Consider the following 20,957-nt stretch of genomic DNA (forward strand, 5'->3'; position numbering starts at 1 on the left):
CAGGCTCTCCATATCGACCAGGCTCAGAAGACAACGTCTGGCAAGAGGACCGAGCAGATGCAGAAGGCCAGCCACCCTGTACCTTTGGATTGGAGAATTTATTTAACACATTTACATCTAAGCCGTGTGGCTGACAGGGTCTTGGTGCTCCGGCTGGGTGTCAGGCCTTAGCCTCTGAGCTGGGAGAGCCGAGTTCAGGACACTGGACCACCAGAGACCTCGCAGCCCCACGTAATAACAGTTGGGGAGAACTCTCCCAGAGATCTCCATCTCAACGCTAAGACCCAGCTCCACTCAATGACCAGCAAGCTACAGTGCTGGACACCCCATTCCAAAAAACTAGTAACACAGGAACACAACACCACCCATGAGCAGAGAGGCTGCCTAAAATCATAATGAGTTCACAGACACCCCCAAACACACCACCAGACGTAGTCCTGCCCACCAGAAAGACAAGATCCAGCTTCATCAACCAAAACACAGGAACCAGTGCCCTCCACCAGGAAGCCTGCACAACCCACTGAACCAACCTTACCCAGGGGGGGCAGACACCAAATACAATGGGAACTAGCCTGTGAAAAGGAGACCCCAAACACAGTAAGTAAAGCAAAATGAGAAGACAGAGAAATACACAGCAGATGAAGGAGCAAGGTAAAAACCCACCACACCAAACAAATGAAGAGGAAATAGGCAGTCTACCTGAAAAAGAATACAGACTAATGATAGTAAAGATGATCATTCTAAATCTTGGAAATAGAATGGAGAAAATACAAGAAACATTTGACAAGGACCTAGAAGAACTGAAGAGCAAACAAATAATGATGAACAAAACAATAAATGAAATTAAAAATTCTCTGAAAGGAATCAATAGCAGAATAATAGAGGCAGAAGAATGGATACCTGACCTGGAACATAAAATAGTGAAAATAACTACAGCAGAGCAGAATAAAGAAAAAAGAATGAAAAGAATTGAGGACAGTCTCAGAGATGTGTCTGGGACAACATTAAACGCACCAACATTCTAATTATAGGGGTCCCAAAAGAATAAGAGAAAAAGAAAGAGACTGAGAAAATATTTGAAGAGATTATAGTTGAAAACGTCCATAATATGGGAAAGGAAATAGTCAATCAAGTCTAGGAAGTGCAGAGAGTCCCATACAGGATAAATCCAAGGAGAAACACACCAAGACATATATTAATCAAACTATCAAAAATTAAATACAAAGAAAAAATATTAACAGCAGCAAGGGAAAAGCAACAAATAACATACAAGGAAATCCCATAAGGTTAACAGCTGATCTTTCAGCAGAAACTCTGCAAGCCAGAAGGGACTGGCAGGCCATATTTAAAGTGATGAAGGAGAAAAACCTACAACCAAGATTACTCTACCCAGCAAGGATCACATTCAGATTTGATGGAGAAATTAAAACCTTTACAGACAAGCAAAAGCTGAGAGAGTTCAGCACCACCAAACCAGCTTTACAACAAATGCTAAAGGAACTTTTCTAGGCAAGAAACACAAGAGAAGGAAAAGACCTACAATAACAAACCCAAAACAATTAAGAAAATGGTACTAGGAACATACATATAATAATTACCTTAAATGTAAATGGATTAAATGCTTCAACCAAAAGACATAGACTGGCTGAATGGATACAAAAACAAGACCAGTATATATGCTGCCTACAAGAGACCCACTTCGGACCTAGGGACACATACAGACTGAAAGTGAGGGGATGGAAAAAGATATTCCATGCAAATGGAAACCAAAAGAAAGCTGGAGTAGCAATTCTCATATCAGATAAAATAGACTTTAAAATAAAGACAATTACAAGAGACAAAGAAGGACACTACATAATGATAAAGGGATCAATCCAAGGAGAAGATAGAACCATTGTAAATATTTATGCACCCAACATAGGAGCACCTCAATACATAAGGCAAATGCTAACAACCATAAAAGGGGAAATCAACAGTAACACAATCACAGTAGGGGGCTTTAACACCCCACTTTCACCAATAAAAAAGAAAACACATGCTTTAAATGACACATTAAACAAGATAGACTTAATTGATATTTATAGGACATTCCATCCAAAAACAATGGAATACAGTTTCTTCTCAAGTGGTCATGGAACATTCTCCAGGATAGATCATATTTTGGGTCACAAGTCAAGTCTTGGTAAACTTAAGAAAATTGAAATCGTATCAAGTATCTTTTCTGACCACAACGCTATGAGACTAGATATCAATTACAGGAAAAAAAATCTGTGAAAAATACAAACACATGGTGGTTAAACAATACACTACTAAATAAGCAAGAGATCACTGAAGAAATCAAAGAGGAAATCAGAAAATACCTAGAAACAAATGACAATGAAAACACGGAGACCCAAAACCTGTGGGACACAGCAAAAGCAGTTCTAAGAGGGAAGTTTATAGCAATTCAATCTTACCTCAAGCAACAAGAAACATCTCAAATAAACAACCTAACCTTATACCTAAAGCAATTAGAGAAAGAAGAACAAAAAAAACCCCCAAAGTTAGCAGAAGGAAAGCAATCATAAAGATCAGATCAGAAATAAATGAAAATGAAATGAAGGAAATGATAGCAAAGATCAGTAAAACTAAAAGCTGTTTCTTTGAGAAGATAAACACAATTGATACACCATTAGCCAGACTCATCAAGAAAAAAGGGAGAAGACAAATCAGCAGAATTAGAAATGAAAACAGAGAAGTAATAACTGACACTGCAGAAATACAAAGAGTCATGAGAGATTACTACAAGCAGCTATAAGCCAATACAATGGACAACCTGGAAGAAATGGACAAATTCTTAGAAAAGCACAACCTTCTGAGACTGAACCAGGAAGAAATAGAAAATATAAACAGACCAATTACAAGCACTGAAATTGAAACTGTGATTAAAAATCTTCCAACAGAAACCCAGGACCAGATGGCTTCACAGGTGAACTCTATCAAACATTTAGAGAAGAGTTAACACTTATCCTTCTCAAAGTCTTCCAAAATATAGCAGAGGGAGGACACTCCCAAACTCATTCTACGAGGCCACCATTACCCTGATACCAAAACCAGACAAAGATGTCACAAAAAAAGAAAACCACATGCCAATATCACTGATGAATATAGATGCAAAAATCTACGACAAAATACTAGCAAACAAAATCCAACAGGACATTAAAAGGATCAGACACCGTGATCAACTGGGGTTTATCCCAGGAATGCAAGGATTCTTCAATATACACAAATCAATCAATGTGATACACCATATTAACAAGTGGAAGGATAAAAACCATATGATAACCTCAATAGATGCAGGAAAGCTTTTGACAAAATTCAACACCCATTTATGATAAAAACCCTCCAGAAATTAGGCATAGCAGGAACTTAACCTCAACATAATAAAGGCCATATATGACAAGCTCACAGCCAGCGTCATTCTCAATGGTGATAAACTGAAACCATTTCCACTAAGATCAGGAACAAGACAAGGTTGCCCACTCTCACCACTATTATTCAACATAGTTTTGGAAGTTTTAGGCACAGCTATCAGAGAAGAAAAAGAAATAAAAGGAATCCAAATCGGAAAAGAAGAAGTAAAGCTGTCACTATTTGCAGATGACATGATACTATGCATAGAGAGTTCTAAAGATGCTACCAGAAAACTACTAGAGCTAATCAATGTATTTGGTAAAGTAGCAGGATACAAAATTAATGCACAGAAATCTCTGGCATTCCTATACACCAATGATGAATAATCTGAAAGAGAAATTAAGGATACACTCCCAGTTACCATTGTAACAAAAAGGATAAAATACCTAGGAATAAACCTACCTAAGGAGACAAAAGACCTGTATGCAGAAAACTATAAGACACTGATGAAAGAAATTAAAGCTGATACAAACAGATGGAGAGATATACCATATTCTTGGATTGGAAGAATCAATGTTGTGAAAATGACTCTACTACCCAAAGCAATCTACAGATTCAATGCAATCCGTATCAAACTACCAATGCATTTTTCACAGAACTAGAACAAAAAAATTCACAATTTCTATGGAAATACAAGACCGCGAATAGTCAAAGCAATCTTGAGAAAGAAAAACGGAGTTGGAGGAATCAGACTCCGTGACTTCAGACTATACTACAAAGCTACAGTAATCAAGACAGTATGGTACTGGCACAAAAACAGGAAGATAGATCAATGGAACAGGATAGGAAGCCCAGAGATAAACCCACGCACATATGGTCACCTTATCTTTGATAAAGGAGGCAAGAATATACAATGGAAAAAGAAAGCTTCTTCAATAATTGGTCCTGGGAAGACTGGACAGCTACATGTAAAAGAATGATATTAGAACACTTCCTAACACCATACACAAAAATAAACTCAAAATGGATTAAGGAGCTAAATGTAAAGCCAGTCACTATAGAACTCTTAGAGGAAAGCCTAGGCAGAACACTCTATCACAGCAAGATCCTTTTTGACCCACCTCCTAGCGAAATGGAAATAAAAACTAAAATAAACAAATGGGACCTAGTGAAACTTAAAATCTTTTGCACAGCAAAGGAAACCATAAAGAAGACAAAATACAACCCTCAGAATGGGAGAAAATATTTGTCAGTGAAGCAAATGACAAAGGATTAATTCCAAAGTATATAAACAGCTCATGCAGCTCAATATCAGAAAAACAAACAACCCAATCCAAAAATGGGCAGAAGACCTAAATAGATATTTCTCCAAAGAAGATATACAGATTGCCAACAAACACATGAAAGGATGCTCAACATCACTAATCATTAGAGAATGATTGCAAATCAAATGCAGTCATTTGATGCAAATCAAAACTACTATGATGTATCACCTCACACCAGTAAGAATGGCCATCATCAAAAAATTTAGAAACAATTATTGCTGGAGAGAGTGTGGAGAAAAGGGAACCCTCTTGCCCTGTTGGTGGGAATGTAAATTGATACAGCCACTATGGAGAACAGTATGGAGGTTCCTTAAAAAACTAAAAATAGAACTACCATATGACCCAGCAATCCCACTACTGGGCATATACCATAATTCAAAAAGAGTCATGTACCTCAGTGTTCATTGCAGCACTATTTACACTAGTCAGGACATGGAAGCAAGCTAAGTGTCCATCGACAGATGAATGGATAAAGAAGATGTGGCACATATCTACAGTGGAATATTACTCAACCATAAAAAGAAACAAAATTGAGTTATTTGTCTTGAGGTCGATGGACCTTGAATCTCATACAGAGTGAAGTAAGTCAGAAAGAGAAAAACAAATACTGTATGCTAATACATATATATGGAATCTAAAAAAAGAAAAAAAAATAGTTCTGAAAAACGTAGAGCCAGCACAGGAATAAAGAGGCAGATGTAGAGAATGGACCTGTGGACACGGGAAGTGGGATGGGTAAGCTGGGATGAAGTGAGAGAGTGGCATTGACATATATACACTACCAAATATAAAATAGATAGCTAGTGGGAAGCAGCTGCATAGCACAAGATCAGCTTGGTGCTTTGTTACCACCTGGAAGGTTGGGATATGGAGGGTGGGAGGGAGACACAATAGGGAGGGGATATGGGGATATATGTATACATATAGCTGATTCACTTTGTTATACAGCACAACCAAACACAGCATTGTAAAGCACTTATACTCCAATAAAGATGTTAAAAGAAAAAAAAAAGAATGTTCATCTGTTGTGATGAAGTGTTCTGTAAATGTCAATTAAAGCAATTTTGATGGACAGTATTCAATATTTTATATCTTCTACAGCCCTGATTGATTCTACAAGCTGACTTATTTTTGGTCAGCTTGTTCTATCAGGTATTATGAATGATATCTGTATCTTCTATTATATTTATGAATTTACCTATTGATTCTTATAGGTCTGTTTTTGATTCATGTATTAACAGAAGTTTAGAATTGTTATTTCATCTCAATGGATTTTCTTTTTTATCATTATGAAATTTAAAATTTTAATCCCTGATAATATTGTTTGTTCTGGAATCTACTTTTCAAAACATTTGTTTTTGTTAATGTTAACATGATAAACATTTTTACATCTTTTTATTATTTGTTTATATATATAAAATATTTCTTATAGATAGCATATAGTTGGATTTGCTTTTTATCTAATCTTACAACCTGTCCCTTTTAATTCGGGTATTTAGACTACTCACATTTAATGTGATTACTAATATTGCTAAATTGAAATCTGTTATCTTGCTATTTGTTTTCTCTTTGCTCTATCCTTTGTGTTCCTTTTTTTTCTTCTTCCACAATATTTTGGATATTTTTAAAATTTCTATTTATCTCCTTTGTTGGCTTCTTTTGGTGGTCACTATAAACTCTTTACTGTTTATAGTACACATTTTTAACTTATCCTCTACCTTCTTTTGATATTGTATCAATCAAGTCACATTTAATATAAAAAATTGTAATAATGTATGCATTCACCTCCAAACTTTAAGCCTTTGTTTTCATACATTTCACTTTTATATATGTTATAAACCTTATACTGCATTATTTGTGTAAGTAATTTCATTACAAAAATATTTAAATAGTAGGATAACTTGTATATTTAGCCATGTAGTCACTACTACTGATTTTCTTTTTTCTTTGTATAGATCCATATTTCTATCTAGTATCATTTTTCTTCTGCTTAAAGGCCTTCTTTTATTTTTTATTGTGGTGAATTTTTCTACTGATGAATGCTTTTAGTTTTTTTATGTCAGAAAAAAATAGTGTTTATATCACTTTCATTTAAAAGAATATTTTCACTAGGTGTAGAATTCTAACTTGGCAGATTTTTTTTTTCTTTTAGTCTTTTAAAGATGTTGCCTATTCACTTATATTGTTTTTAAATGAGAAATTTGCTGGTTTCCTTTTCTTTGTTCCTCTGCATGTAATATGTCTTTTTTTTCCTCTGGCTCTTAAGGTTTCTTTTATTACCACTACTTTTGAGCCATTTGCTTATGTTGTACCTTGGCATGATTTTCTTTATGTTTCTTGAGTTTAGGGTTAATTGAAATTCTTGAATTTGTGGGTTTATAGTTTGCATCAAAAATTTTAAAATTTTGATCATAGCTTCTTCAGATATTTTTTCCTGTCTCCCATCCTTCCTTTAATAAGAACAATAATTATTAGACTGTTAAAAGTTTTCCCAGAGTTCACTGATACCTTGCTCATTTTCCATTTGTGTGTGTGTGTGTGTTTCATTTTGGATCACTTCTATTGCTGTCTCTTCAAGTTCACTAATCTTATTCAATCTCTAATTTACCACTAAAACCCTTCTTATGTATTTTTTTGTCAGACATTTTAGTTTTCATTTAAGGTATTTCAATCATTTTTTTAAATCTCATGTGCATGAGATTTATAAGACCAAAGAAAAAAGTACCCAAAAGAATTGGAAGACTTACATAGGGCCAGGACTAGTCCTATTTTTATCAGCTTGAAAAGCCAAAGCTAGCAGAAAAAAAGAAATAATAAAGATTACAGCCAAGATAAACATAACAGAGAATAGAAAAATAATAGATAAAATAAAAACTCAAAAGTTGGTTCTTTGAAGAGGTCAACAAAATTGACAAACCTTTAGCTACATGGACTAAGAAACAAAAGAGAGAAGACTTAAAATCAGAAATGAAAATGGGGACATTATGACCAATTCTACACAAATAAAAAGAATTATAAGAGTTCTATGAACAAGTGTATGCCAACAAATTAGATAATTTAGATGAAGTGGACAAATTTCTAGAAACACAAAATTTACTAGACTAAGTCACGAAGAAATAGAAAATCTGAATAGGCTATAACTAGTAAGGAAATTGAATCAGTAATCAAGTATCTCTCAACAACAAAAAATCTCTGGACCTGATGGCTGCATTGGTGAATTCTATCAAACATTTAAAGAGCTAATACCAATACTTCTCAAACTTTTACCAAAAATTGAAGAGGAGGGAATATTTTCTAGCTCACTCTATGAGGCCAGCATTACCCTGATTCTAAAGCCAGATAAAATCACTACAAGAAAAGAAAACTACAGATCAATATCTCTTAAAAACACTGATACAAAATCATCAACAAAATCGTATCAAACAAAATTCAGCTACATAGTAAAACAATTATACACTATGGCCAAGTGGGATTTATTCCTGGAAAGCAAGGATGGCTCAATCCATAAAAATCAATAAATGTAATACACCATATAAACAGAATGAAGGAAAAAAACCACATAATTATCTCAACTGATACAGAAAAAGATTTTGACAAAATTTAACATCCTTTCATGATAAAAAAAAATACTCAACAAACAGGGATAGAAGGAAACTACCTCAACATAATAAAGCCATATATGAAAAATCCACAGAGGGGCTTCCCTGGTGGTGCAGTGGTTGAGAGTCTGGCTGCCGATGCAGGGGACACGGGTTCATGCCCTGGTCCGGGAAAAACCCACATGCCGTGGAGCGGCTGGGCCCATGAGCCATGGCCGCTGAGCCTGCGCGTCCGGAGCCTGTGCTCCGCAACGGGAGAGGCCACAACAGTGAGAGGCCCGCGTACCGCAAAAAAAAAAAAAAAAAAAAAAAAACCCACAGAGAATATCATACTCAATGGTGAAAGACAAAGTATTTGTTCTAAGATTAGAAACAAAACAAGAATGCTCGCTTTTATTATTTCTATTCAACACAGTACTGGGAAATCTAGCCAGAGCAACTAGGGAAGAAACAGAGATAAAAGGCATACAAATTTTGAAGGAAGGAGTAAAAATATCTGTTTGCAGATGATATGATTTTATATGTAGAAAAATCTAAGTATTGGAGCCGGCAGCGCGCGGGCGGCAGGGCGCGTGGGTTTCGACAGACGGTGGAAGCTCTCAGCGAAGCCACGGTCCCCGGCTGCCTGGGTAGCGATCCGCTTCCTCCCTCCCGCTCCGCCCCTCTCTCTGGCATCCCCACGTCTCTCCCCAAGTGACTGAGGGCCAAGCGGCCCTGCCCTCGCCGCCCGGGTTGGGGTCCGTGTCCCCGCACAGCGTCTCTCCCCTCCGCGGTCGCTGAGCTGCCCCCGGAGCCCAAAAAGAGGGCGGCACGACCCCCTAGGCCGACCGTGGGCCTGCCCACCACCGCGTCGTTCTGGTTGGACCCCGCCGGCTGAAGGCCAGTCTGCCCTCATGTCCCTGCGCCAGAATGAAGAAGATGAGCAACATTTATGAGTCAGCTGCCAATACACTGGGAATCTTTAACAGCCACCAAAGTTGAGCTGCATGTGGCACGCAAAGGCACTTCCGACAGAGATGCCCTTTCCAAACCAGACCCCTGTGTCATCCTCAAGATGCAGTCCCATGGGCAGTGGTTCGAGGTTGACAGAACAGAGGTGATTCGCACCTGCATCAACCCAGTGTATTCAAAACTGTTTATGGTGGACGTTTATTTTGAGGAGGTGCAGCACCTGTGGTCTGAGGTCCACGACATCAGCAGCAACCACGATGGGCCGAAGAAGGCTGACTTCCTGGGCGGCATGGAGTGCACCCTTGGCCAGATTGTTTCCCAGAGAAAGCTGTCCAAATGCTTGTTGAAGCACGGGAACATGGCAGGGAAATCCTCCATCATGATGATTGCTGAGGAATTATCTGGTAATCATGACTACATTGAACTTGCCTTCAACTCATGGAAATTGGATGACCAGGATTTTTTCAGTAAGTCTGACCCATTTCTGGAAAATTTTCGAATGAATGATGATTCAACTCCACAGCTTGTGCACCGAACTGAGGTTGTGATGAATAACTTAAGCCCAGCCTGGAAATCATTCAAAGTATCAGTAAATTGTCCATGCAGTGGAGATCCCGACCGCCGACTGACATGCATAGTATGGGACTGGGACTCCCATGGCAGACATGACTTCATTGGAGAATTCACCTCAACATTCAAGTAGATGAGAAGAGTGATGGAAGGAAAACAGGTGCAGTAGGAGTGCATCAACCCCAAGTACAAAGCCAAGAAGAAGAATTATAAGAACTCAGGCATTGTGATTTTGAATCAGTGCAAGACCCACAAGATGCATTCTTTCTTGGACTACATCACGGGTGGCTGCCTAATCCAGTTTACAGTAGCTATAGATTTCACGGCCTCGAATGGGTACCCCAGGAACAGCTGTTCCCTGCCCTACATCCACCCCTGCCAGCCCAATGAGTACCTGAAGGCCTTGGTGGCTGTGGGAGAGATTTGCCAAGACTATGACAGCAACAAAATGTTCCCAGCCTTTGGGTTTGGTGCCAGGATACTGCCAGAGTACAGGGTATCTCATGACTTCGCAATCAACTTTAATGAAGACAACCCAGAATGGGCAGGGATTCAAGGAGTTGTGGAAGCCTACCAGAGCTGCCTTCCCAAACTCTAGCTCTAGGACCCCACCAACAGTGCTCCCATCATGCAGAAGGTCGCCAAGTCAGCATCAGAGGAGACCAGCACCAAGGAGGCATCACAATACTTCATCCTGCTGATCCTGACCGACGGGGTCATCACAGACATGGCCGACACGCGGGAGGACATTGTCCACGCCTCCCACCTCCCCATGTCGGTCATCATCGTGGGGGTGGGCAATGCAGACTTCAGCGACATGCAGATGCTGGACAGAGACGACGGGATTCTGAGGTCACCCAAGGGAGAGCCCGTCCTTCGTGACATCGTCCAGTTCGTGCCCTTCAGGAACTTCAAACACGCATCTCCAGCTGCCCTGGCAAAGAGCGTGTTGGCTGAAGTCCCAAACCAAGTCGTGGGCTATTACAATGGCAAAGGGATTAAGCCAAAATGTTCATCAGAAATGTATGACTCTTCCCGGACACTGGCTCCATGAACTCTACACACTTTTACAGAGTCCTCAAATACTATTCCTGCTGATATTTAATACTTCTATTATCCTGTACTTAAAAAAAAAACACAGGTACACACTTAAAAATAGCACATTTTGGTGATTTTTAACTAACAATTTTTTTTGCATGTGTAGCCCTGAGGCCTGGATCTGCTAAGCCCTTGTATTGTTAAAGACGTTTTACAAAGAAACACAGATAATTATAACTTACTCTTTAAATTACAGCATGTCACCTTGAAATAAAGTGTTATCTGTATCTGTTTTTTATACAGGTTTGTTGAAATTTTGCTAAATTTCTTATTATCTTTACACTGTAAAGCATTTTGAAACATTTCTTGAACGTTGATAGCCAAAGCATATTTGGTTTTATCTGCTACAGGATGAGAAACTTTTTAAAATGGCAGATGCATGGACTGTATTTTACATGTTTTAAAGAAAAAGAAACTCCAAAAATCTAAATATTCTGTAAAAAACTGTTAGAACTAATAAATGAATTCATCAAAGCAGGATACAAAGTCAACACACAAAAAATCAATTGTATTTCTATACACAAACAATGAACAATCTGAAAAGTAAATTACAAAAACAATTCCATTTACATTAGCATCAAGAAAAATAAAATACTTATGAACTAACTTAATCAAGGAGGTGAAAGACTTGTAAAGTGAAAACTACAAAACATTGCTGAAAGAAATTAAAGACATAAATGGAAACACATCCCATGTTCATGGATTGGAAAACCATTTTAATGTCATTACTAGCCAAAGCAGTCTACAGATTCAATGCAATCTTTATCAAAATCTCAATGAATTTTTTACAGAAATAGAAAAACTCATCCTAAAACTTATAGGTTTTTATTATTTTGTTATTATTTAAAAATTATTGATTTTTAAAATTCTACCTTCTAAATCATTAGTTCTCTTCAGGTTTATTCAGTCTACTCTTTCAACATTTGAAATTTCCATTACTAAAATTTTCCAGTGTCTCTTTTTTATATTGGTCTTATTTTTTTGTTTTCTTGTTTGACATCTTCCTGTTCTCATTGCAAAGAAGAAATTTTATTCCTTTATCTTTTTGGTAATTCTAAATATACTCATTTTAAACACCTTTTAAGTTTGCTACATTATTTCTCTTTCCTTGGGTGTGATTTCTTTCTTTTGCTATATTTACTGACTGTCCTTTCAGTTTTAAGTTTCTTTTTTTGCTTTGTAATGTTAGTTCTTTAGTTCATATTTTAAACTCATGCATGCTATTTTCTGCCATGAGGTTTGGATGGCTTTTAGGATGATTCCCTCCCTACCCATTCTGACATCCAGTAGGGATGCTCTAGTGAAAAGGACAGGATAGTTGTTACATTATTGAAATACTTCCTATCAGTTGGCAAGTAGCTGCTTTTCCAAACTCCCTGAAGAATATTTCTCTCCCATTGAACGCTGACTCCTTTTTGAGAACCCCAGGACCTATCCACAATTCAGTTACTAAATGGTTAAAAACCAGCTCAGGCGTCTAGCACTCTGTTCCAATACAAGAGCAAAGTCCTTTCTGATTGGTGGGTGCATTTTTATATCACCCCTGCTTCCACTCAAGTCTTAACATGGGGAGGTTGGAGGCTTTTCTCCCATGCAGGAAGTGCTATCCCTGATACCACATCCATGGTGGTAGAGGGCCACCCCCATCCCCATTTTTTCCCATTTGGCCAGCCGATTTCCTCATGGAATCATAGGAAAGTGGCATATTGCCTCTGACACCATAAACTATAAGGGGAGTTATTCCAGCCTTAGTTCAGTGCTAGGAGTTCATGAATACTCTAGCCACTTGCTCACTCACAAAGCCTATTTCTGGTCTCCTGACATTTGCAGGGTGAATTCAGCTTCTTTTCCAAAATAGACTTTTAAGCTTGCTCAATTCCAATTCCCAGTACCTGCTTGTGGGTTACACTATTCCAGCCCCCAATCCACCACTACAGGTTTAGTCCATTGACTTTTTTAAACTGAGATATAATTGACATATTGTTTCAGGAATATACCATTATGATTTGATATTTGTATATGTTTTGAACGATCACCACAATAAGTCTAGTTAACATCTGTCACCATATGTAGTTGCACATTTTTTTCTTTGTGATGTGAATTTTAGCAACTTTACTCTTTTAACAACTTTCAAAGATACAAGTGTATTATTAACTACAGTCACTATGCTGTATTTTACATCCTCGTGACATTTATTTTTTAACTGGAAGTTGGTACCTTTTGACCATTGTCACCCATTTTGCCCAGCCCTCACCTCCTGCCTTTTGGTAACCACCCACTTACATTTTTCAGTGGCTTCCAATCATGATCAATTCGCTTTAGTAATGAAAACTGTATATATATAATTATTTTAACACCTGTGTATCTGTTGCTTACATTATGCATCATTTTCACGTCAGACTATTCTGTTTGACTTTGCCCGCTGTTATAAATTTGCTTCTTTTACGCTTCCTCTCTTTTCCCCTGGAGTACCTTTATATTTTATATTTCTACTCTGGAAATCAGCCCCTTGCCTGGCTTTCTGGAATTTTTCTTCCCTCTAAACATCGGTTTCCTCTGGAATATAATTTGGCATTTGGAATATACATATTTTATATTTTCAACATTCCTCACTGATTTTATTAAATTTTTTTGAAATAACTTTCCACAATTATGTTTTGTTTATAAATTGCTAGCCTCTCCTAAATGCATCAGCGACACTTCACTTATCTCAATAGCATATTTAGACCTACTATGTGGAAGAGAGCATTTAGCCATGTAGCAGAGAATATACTTATCTTCAAAATCTTTTATACAACTTGTAATTTTAATGAATTAAATCATTTACTAGTACTTGGGTATATTGCTATACAAATAGAGTAACTCTGTATACTCCTGAGTTTTTTCAGGGGACGGTTTGATTTCTTTGCATGTTTGAATTTTCTAAATGTTCAGCATTTATTTCCCAATATTACCAGTTCCTAAATCTTCAAAAGTCCTGGGTTACCTTTGTGTTGAAAGATCATCTTGTTTTCAGAATTGATGAAATCAGGAATAATGTGATACGAATATTTTAAAGGATCCTGACTATGCTAGAACAGTAGGTACATTCTGGCAATGAAATTCAAAGAGATACCGTGCTGAGAGCTTCAAAAGCAGCAGTTGTACATGGTCATTTGAAGTTTACAGTATATTTGACATTGGACTGTATTTGACTCTTGCTTGTACTGTGTGTGTAGCACAATAGGGGAGCTACTGAGCTGGTGTAAGATACCTCTAATGAGATTCTTTTTAAGTGATCTTCAGTATAGATGGAAACAAAGTTGACATGTTACAAGGAAAGTAGACCAATTAGTAATAAGGCTTAACAGTTTGAGGGAGTCAGAATATACTTACACTTGACAGAATGAAGAGGAAAGCAAAACAGTCTCAACAGAGCCCTTATTTTTTAAGAAATTAAATCTTCCTTTTACAAAACAGCCTTTAAGATTTTTGAGCTTCCTGAATGAGGTAATTTTATCATGGTTTTGATGGATACAAAATCACTAATTTCTTTTTATCTGTAAGGTTGTACCAACACTCAATAAAACAGAGGTACTATAATACACTAAGTTATGCCTTGATTTTTAAAATTAATACTATGAAAAATTGCCCTTTTTCCCTGAAAACTGTTCTAGTCTTCCTTCGCTTACATGTTACTTAGGACCACCCCTTTACGATGTATATATTATCAGACTTTCTTTTCCAGCAAGATGGTGGATCACAATTTTTAAAAATAACAATAATACCTAGAAACACCTACATAAAGAAATAAAAATGTTCAGGATCCAGAAATAAGGATGGAACTGAAAGTCAGAATGGCATGGCTCTGAGGTGAAGCTGCTGCATTGCCTTATCAGTTGATGAAAGTGGACTCTTGTTTTATCGCATATAAGGCAAGATCTTGAGCCCAAATGAGTAAATGGATTGCTCCCACATTAGATGAAGGCATGGCTTTTCACGAGTTTAATTCTCGGTAAAAAGGTGAATGAGAAAAATCCACCCAAGCACAGAGAGATTGATAAGAAAGCTAGCATTTCTCTGGCTGGTGTCTGGCTGAAAAAAAAAGATTTTTTCCCTTGAGAAATGGAAACCCTTGGACTGAGACTTACATTAGTTTGACGTCTGATTTTAAAGTACCTGTAAGTTTCTGGATGGCTTATTCATTTGGGGTCTGTGAAAGAAGAAAACTCAATACTGCATGCAAAGAACATTCTTTCAACACAGGATTGTCTTGGAGGAAGGAGATTGGAGGGAAAGAAAACCCTTATCCTAATGAGGATAAGTTCATTATAAATGTGTCCTAAAACACAAGAATATAGAAAAGATAGGCAGAAGTTACAACAAACAAGAGAATCAGGTGTCACAAATTTGATAATAGAAAAATGATCTTTATGTAATTTACCATGTATATGTTTATAATAATTAGAGATATAAAGGAAGAAATCCAAACCCTAAGAAAAGAATTACACTCTATGTTAGTCAATGTTAGTAATCAATGCTAGCTGCAATGACAAAGTAGCAAATAGGAAGTACTCAATGCTCGCTTCAGTGTCAAACAATCCCCAAATCTCAGTGACCTTACACAGCAAAAGATATTTCTCATTCATACCAGAGTGTGATCAGGAGTTTAGTGGTGCCTTTGCATGTGCTACCACATGGATTCTTGGCACCTTCCATCTTGTGGTATTACCATTTTCTAAAGTCTTCTCATAAGGACTGAGCCATACATCAAGCAGGAAGAGAGTAAGAAGTATCTCAGGAAATGTTTTAGGAGCATAAAGGTGGGATACAACACACTCCCCACATGCTATTTTCCAAAACACCATCACAAAATACCAGCCAACCTGCAAAGGAGTATGGGAAACATAGGAAATGGAAAACAGGACTGGTGAACATCTGGTCAATCTCTACCTAAATATAAAAATTTGAAACAGTTCTAATTAGAAATTGTAGAAATATAAAGACATATATTCTTCTATTTCATGTAAATAGGTAGATGACAGAGAAATATATAGATTGCCCATGTTGTCCAGGCACTGTTCTAGTTGGTGGAGATAGAGGGAGTGAAGAAAAACCCAGTGTTCCTGCCACTGGAGAACTTACAAACCCTATGTTTGGAAACATACAATAAGCACATAAATGATTAGTGAGAGAATTGTCAAGTGCTATTAAAGATGAAAAGATGCACAGAGGTGAGGGTTGCTATATTAGGTAGGGTGTTCAGGAAAGTCCCTCCCAAACTTGACCTTAGAAGATGAAATTTGCAGAGACCTTAACCTTCTTGTTGCTAAGTTCAATATTTATTTGTTAATAATTCATCTTGTTTGATCTGTTAGGAGCATTTGGATCTGTTGCTCATTCTCTCATTTTTTAAAAACTCGCTTTACTTGGCTTCCAGGGCGTCACCCTCTACTGTGTTTTTCCTACCTCACTGTTTCTTATTGCTGCTGTAAGAAAACACCACAAACTCAGTTACTTAAAACAGTACAAGTGTATTATTTTGCAATTCTGGAGGTCAGAAATCCAAAATGGGTCTCACTGAGCTAACAAGTGTCAGCAGGGCTGCATTCCTTTCTGGAGGTTCAAGGAGAGAATCCATTTCTTTGCCCTTTCCAACCTCTTGAAGCTGCCCACCTTCCTCAGCTTGTGGTCTCCTTCCTCTGTCTTCAGAATCAGAAGTTTTGCATTTTTCTGTCTAGTCTTCAGGAGTCACATCTCCCTCAGACATCTTCTGTCTCCTTCTTCCAGTTTTGAGGACCTTATGATTCCACTGAACCTACCCAGATAATCTGGGATAATCTCCCCACCTCAAGGTACTTAACTTAAGGATATCTACAAACTCTCTTTTACCATGGAAGGTAACATATCCACTGGTTCTGGGGATAAGGATATGGACATATGGACATATTTGAGGGACCATTATTCTATCTACCACACTCACTGACTGCTTTTCTCAGTTTTTTGGTTTTTTTCTTCTCTTTTAATATGGAGTACTAGGGCAGATATGTAGCTGTACTGTTTAATAGAATATTGAAATGTTTTTATATTGATTCGTGAGTAGCCTTAACAATAACCTCACCAATAACCCTGATCCCCAGTCTTTTCTGATTCTTGCCCTGGGTCCCTGACCCACCCTGAGGACCTTACATCCCCGACCCTACTACTTAGTAAAGAATAAATGTCTGGTGGAGCTGGTGGCTTTGAAGACCCTGATCCAGGATCATGGACAGCATCTATTTAGACCAGTCAATGCTCATTCCTTCCCCGTTGTTAGGCATTTTGAATAGCACCCGTGGGACTGCCTCTTCTTTATGTATGATCATTTTCTTGGTGATTTCACCAAATCTTAAGAGTTTAGATATCATTGAAATGCTAATGACTCTCAAATTTTCCCTTTCAGTCTATTTCTTTCTTCCAAACGTCAGAATTCTATATCTAACTACCTATTTAATATCTCCATGAATGTATGATAAACATCTAAAACACAACTCATTCAAAAGTGAAATGTTGCTTTATTGCCTACCTCAGTTTTGTCCCATGCCATAATCTTCTGTCTTCCAGGCAATATCAACTCAATATCTACTTGTTCTGCCTTTAAAATATACACAAGGGACTATTTCTTGCCTCCTCTACTGTTACCAACCTGGTCCAAACCACCGCCAGCTCTCACCTATTGTTTCAATGCCTTCTGAGTTGTCGCCCTTGTCTTTTCTGACCATAGCAACAAAAGTGATTATAAAATTTCAGTTATGTCATGTTATATCCCTGCTCAAAACCCTCCTTTGGTTTCCTGTCTTACTCAGACTAAAGACCCATGTGCTTCCCTTTTTCAGATCACCTTTATTATCTTTGCCCCTCCTGTTACCTCTCTGAAATCATCTCTTTTTAACCCCCTCTTCAGCCTCACTGATCTCATTATTATTCTTCAAATAAGTTAGGATGCTCTTTGCATCTGGAATACTATTCCTTGTTTGTGGAACATTCTTCCCACATGTATCCACATAGCTTGATCCTTTATTTTCTTTCACTATTTACTTAAATAGAACCCTATTATAGACATTTTCCATTAACTACTGTATTAAAAATTGTGCAACTTAACTCTTCAGGTCCCCTTTCCTCTTTTATATTTCCCTTTAGCATTTTTCACTTTATAATATACCATTTATTTTACTCAATTTATGCTGTTTATTTTGTGTCTCCACTGCTAGAGTATGAACTCAATAAGGGTAGAGATTTTAGTCTGGTTTGTTCACTGCTTATCCCGGGGTCTAGAGCAGGCTTCCAGCCTCACAAGTAGCTAAAAACTTGAATAATTAAGAAGATGCCTTTTTCAGATTTTACAATTCATAAAAATGTAGAAAAAGCAAAAGAGGTTTAGAGATAGGAAAACACCAATATACTCACAGTGAGAGTATAAAGTAAGTCCAGCTTTTCTGCAGAAAATTACTCAAAATATATCACAGACTTTAAACCTGCATATATTTTGATTCAGTAAGTCTCCTTATTAAAATCTATCCTAAGGAAATAATAATGTATGCAAAGATTTGGCAACAAGGATAGCCATCACAGTCTTGTTTATAATTGTGAAAATTTTTTTAAATCAAACCCCTCAAATTTCCAAATATAGAAACTTAGTTAAATGAAAGACAATATATCATACAATGGAAGATTATGCAATCATTCAATTAGTATTTAAACACTTATTGGCATGGGAACTATCCACTGTCAATGTACTGATAAGTGGAAAAAAGCAATCTGTAAAAGAGAATATGATGAATGATGTCATTTTTGAGGAAAGATGTATATCCTTGTACAGTGATCTGAGAGGATGGATAATTTTTAACAGTGTGGTTTCTAGAATGAGGTGAGTATGCCTTTCTTATTTATCTGACTTGTATTTTTTAATTTTCTTTTAAAATGATGATCATATAGCACTTTTATATTTGGGAACATCCAAATTATATTTTCACTGATCTTCAAAAAGCAATCACTATTATACATGTAAAGGATTTTCGTTGGGTATGGTTTGTATATAAATATTCCCCTTCGTGGCATCTTCTGTGTTTATGATGAATGTCCTGCCTTAATAAGTAGGGGCTAATGCTCAAAATTTGCTTACAGAATAATCTCTGGGGTATTTCTGTCTTTAGAACCTTAACATGTGGAAGGTGTCCATCCACTGTATTGAAAAATATGTTTAACATGATTGCTAACCAGATAATTAAATTTACATCATGAAATTAATCCAGTATTTTACCTCAGAGATCTGAATGAAAACCACCTCCCCGCTCTGTCTCTAGTCAGTTCCCTTTTGGCAGTAATGTGCAACCCAGTGAACAGAAGAAGGGGAAGTTTCCAATCTGGCCAGAATGGAGCGAGGCAGACATAAATGCTGAGAAGTGGGATGCAGGCAAAGGTGCAAAAGAAAAGGACAAAACAGGGAAAGGCCCTGTACTTGTAAGTAGACTTGACTATGACTAGATTTCATTTTGGTGTTTAATCGTATAATGGAATAGGATTTGTTAACGTGTGCACGTGCTCCCTCTTCTCCACAGCCTCCACTCAAAAGATAAATTTTGTCTTTGTCCACCATGCCTCCCCCCATCCTACCTTGTCTTTCCAAGCCTTAGTCCTGAGCTTTGGTGAATCACATTTGAGTAAATGGGAGGAGAGAAATGACCAAAGAGTCATAATGAAAGAAAGGGAAAACTGATAGAACAGGCTAGCAAGTGGATTTTGAACAGAATTGGGAACGAGACATTTAGAGATGGTGGTTTAGAAAATGAGAGCCCCCCACAAAACTGTGAGCTGTTATTTGGAGATTACAGGCAAGATAAATCTTTAAGAGATGTTACTATAAGAATTGAATCCTTCTTAATATCTGCACCCCAAGATATTTGGGTAAAAATCTAGGTTACTCTTCATTTACCTGTAGCTTTTAAACATGTTGTGTCCCTGAGATTGGAGCTGAGAATGGGGTTCCTACATTTTCCAGTTAAATTATTTTAGGTTCTTTTGCTTACTTAAAAATGTCTTTCTTCTAAAAACTTCTTTATAGAAGGTACCGGTCTAGGTTGCATTTTAAATATAACCCATTTATTTGGTACAGTAATTCATTCAACAAAAGTACTTTTAAAACACAATACACGGAGAGGGAGGGGATATGGAGATATAGGTATACGTATAGCTGATTCACTCTGTTATACAGCAGAAACTAACACACCATTGTAAAGTAATTATACTTCAAAAAAGATATTAAAAAAGAAAACGCAATACAATTTTCAAAACACAAACAAAATTACCGTAATGGCTAGGTTGAACTCTAGTGTTTTTATTTGCATAAAGCACTCTGAAATGGTACTTATTAGCATTTACATTTTGTTCACAAAATGCAGTCACCAACTGCATGATTCATATCAGTAATTTGTTTACAAAAGATGCTCAATAATTATAACTAATTGCTGACACTGTTACTATTTGAACAATTTCAAATAACAATATGTGAGGGACTGCATTCTTTGTACCATGCCTAAGGTGATTATGAACTTTTAGATGCAAAGGACTTTTGAACTCTCTGGGTTCAAAATAAAATGGTCATATTCTACATATTTTATAGAAATTCAGATCTTATGGGGATTGTCTGTGAATTTTCATCAGTAAGATAGATTGTGTAGATCCTCAGTTGAGCAGCTGAGCTCTGGAGGAGATCCAGAGATGAGTCACTCCAAATTGTGAAGGATCAACAGGGAAGGGAAAAGCAAAAGTACCTGAAAACTTTGAAATAAGAAATAGCATATAAAACAACATTTTAAGGACCTTAGAATACAAACATATCTTTATTAGATGACTATGAAAAATTCTTACAGATCTCTGGAAGTTCAGGTATCAAATTCTTGAACTTAATGTTATTGAAACAAGGGCAAGTCTGTTAGAAGAACATTTGTTGGAGGAAAACCATTGAGACTGGAGCAGTAATAAGTGCGCTGGTCAAATGGACAGT

General features: G+C 37.1%; 1 protein-coding gene and 1 pseudogene across 3 annotated transcripts in view; both read left to right on the top strand.

The window, feature by feature from the left end:
• Positions 1–20,957, top strand: part of ADGB (androglobin) — a gene marked incomplete at both ends in the record, with an annotated part of 169,012 nt that overhangs the window by 11,344 nt on the left and 136,711 nt on the right. For both annotated transcript variants that reach the window (XM_082669389.1, XM_082669388.1), the window contains one exon: positions 19,258–19,414. In XM_082669389.1, coding sequence (XP_082525515.1) covers positions 19,258–19,414 — 157 coding nt within the window. The remainder of the gene's footprint in view (positions 1–19,257; positions 19,415–20,957) is intronic.
• On the top strand, positions 9,227–10,892 carry LOC309831952 (copine-4-like; annotated as a pseudogene). The gene has a single exon. The product of its transcript is annotated as a copine-4-like (transcript).

The sequence above is a fragment of the Grampus griseus genome (genome assembly GCF_964374135.1).
Source record: "Grampus griseus genome assembly, chromosome: 13".
Taxonomy (NCBI): Eukaryota; Metazoa; Chordata; class Mammalia; order Artiodactyla; family Delphinidae; genus Grampus; species Grampus griseus.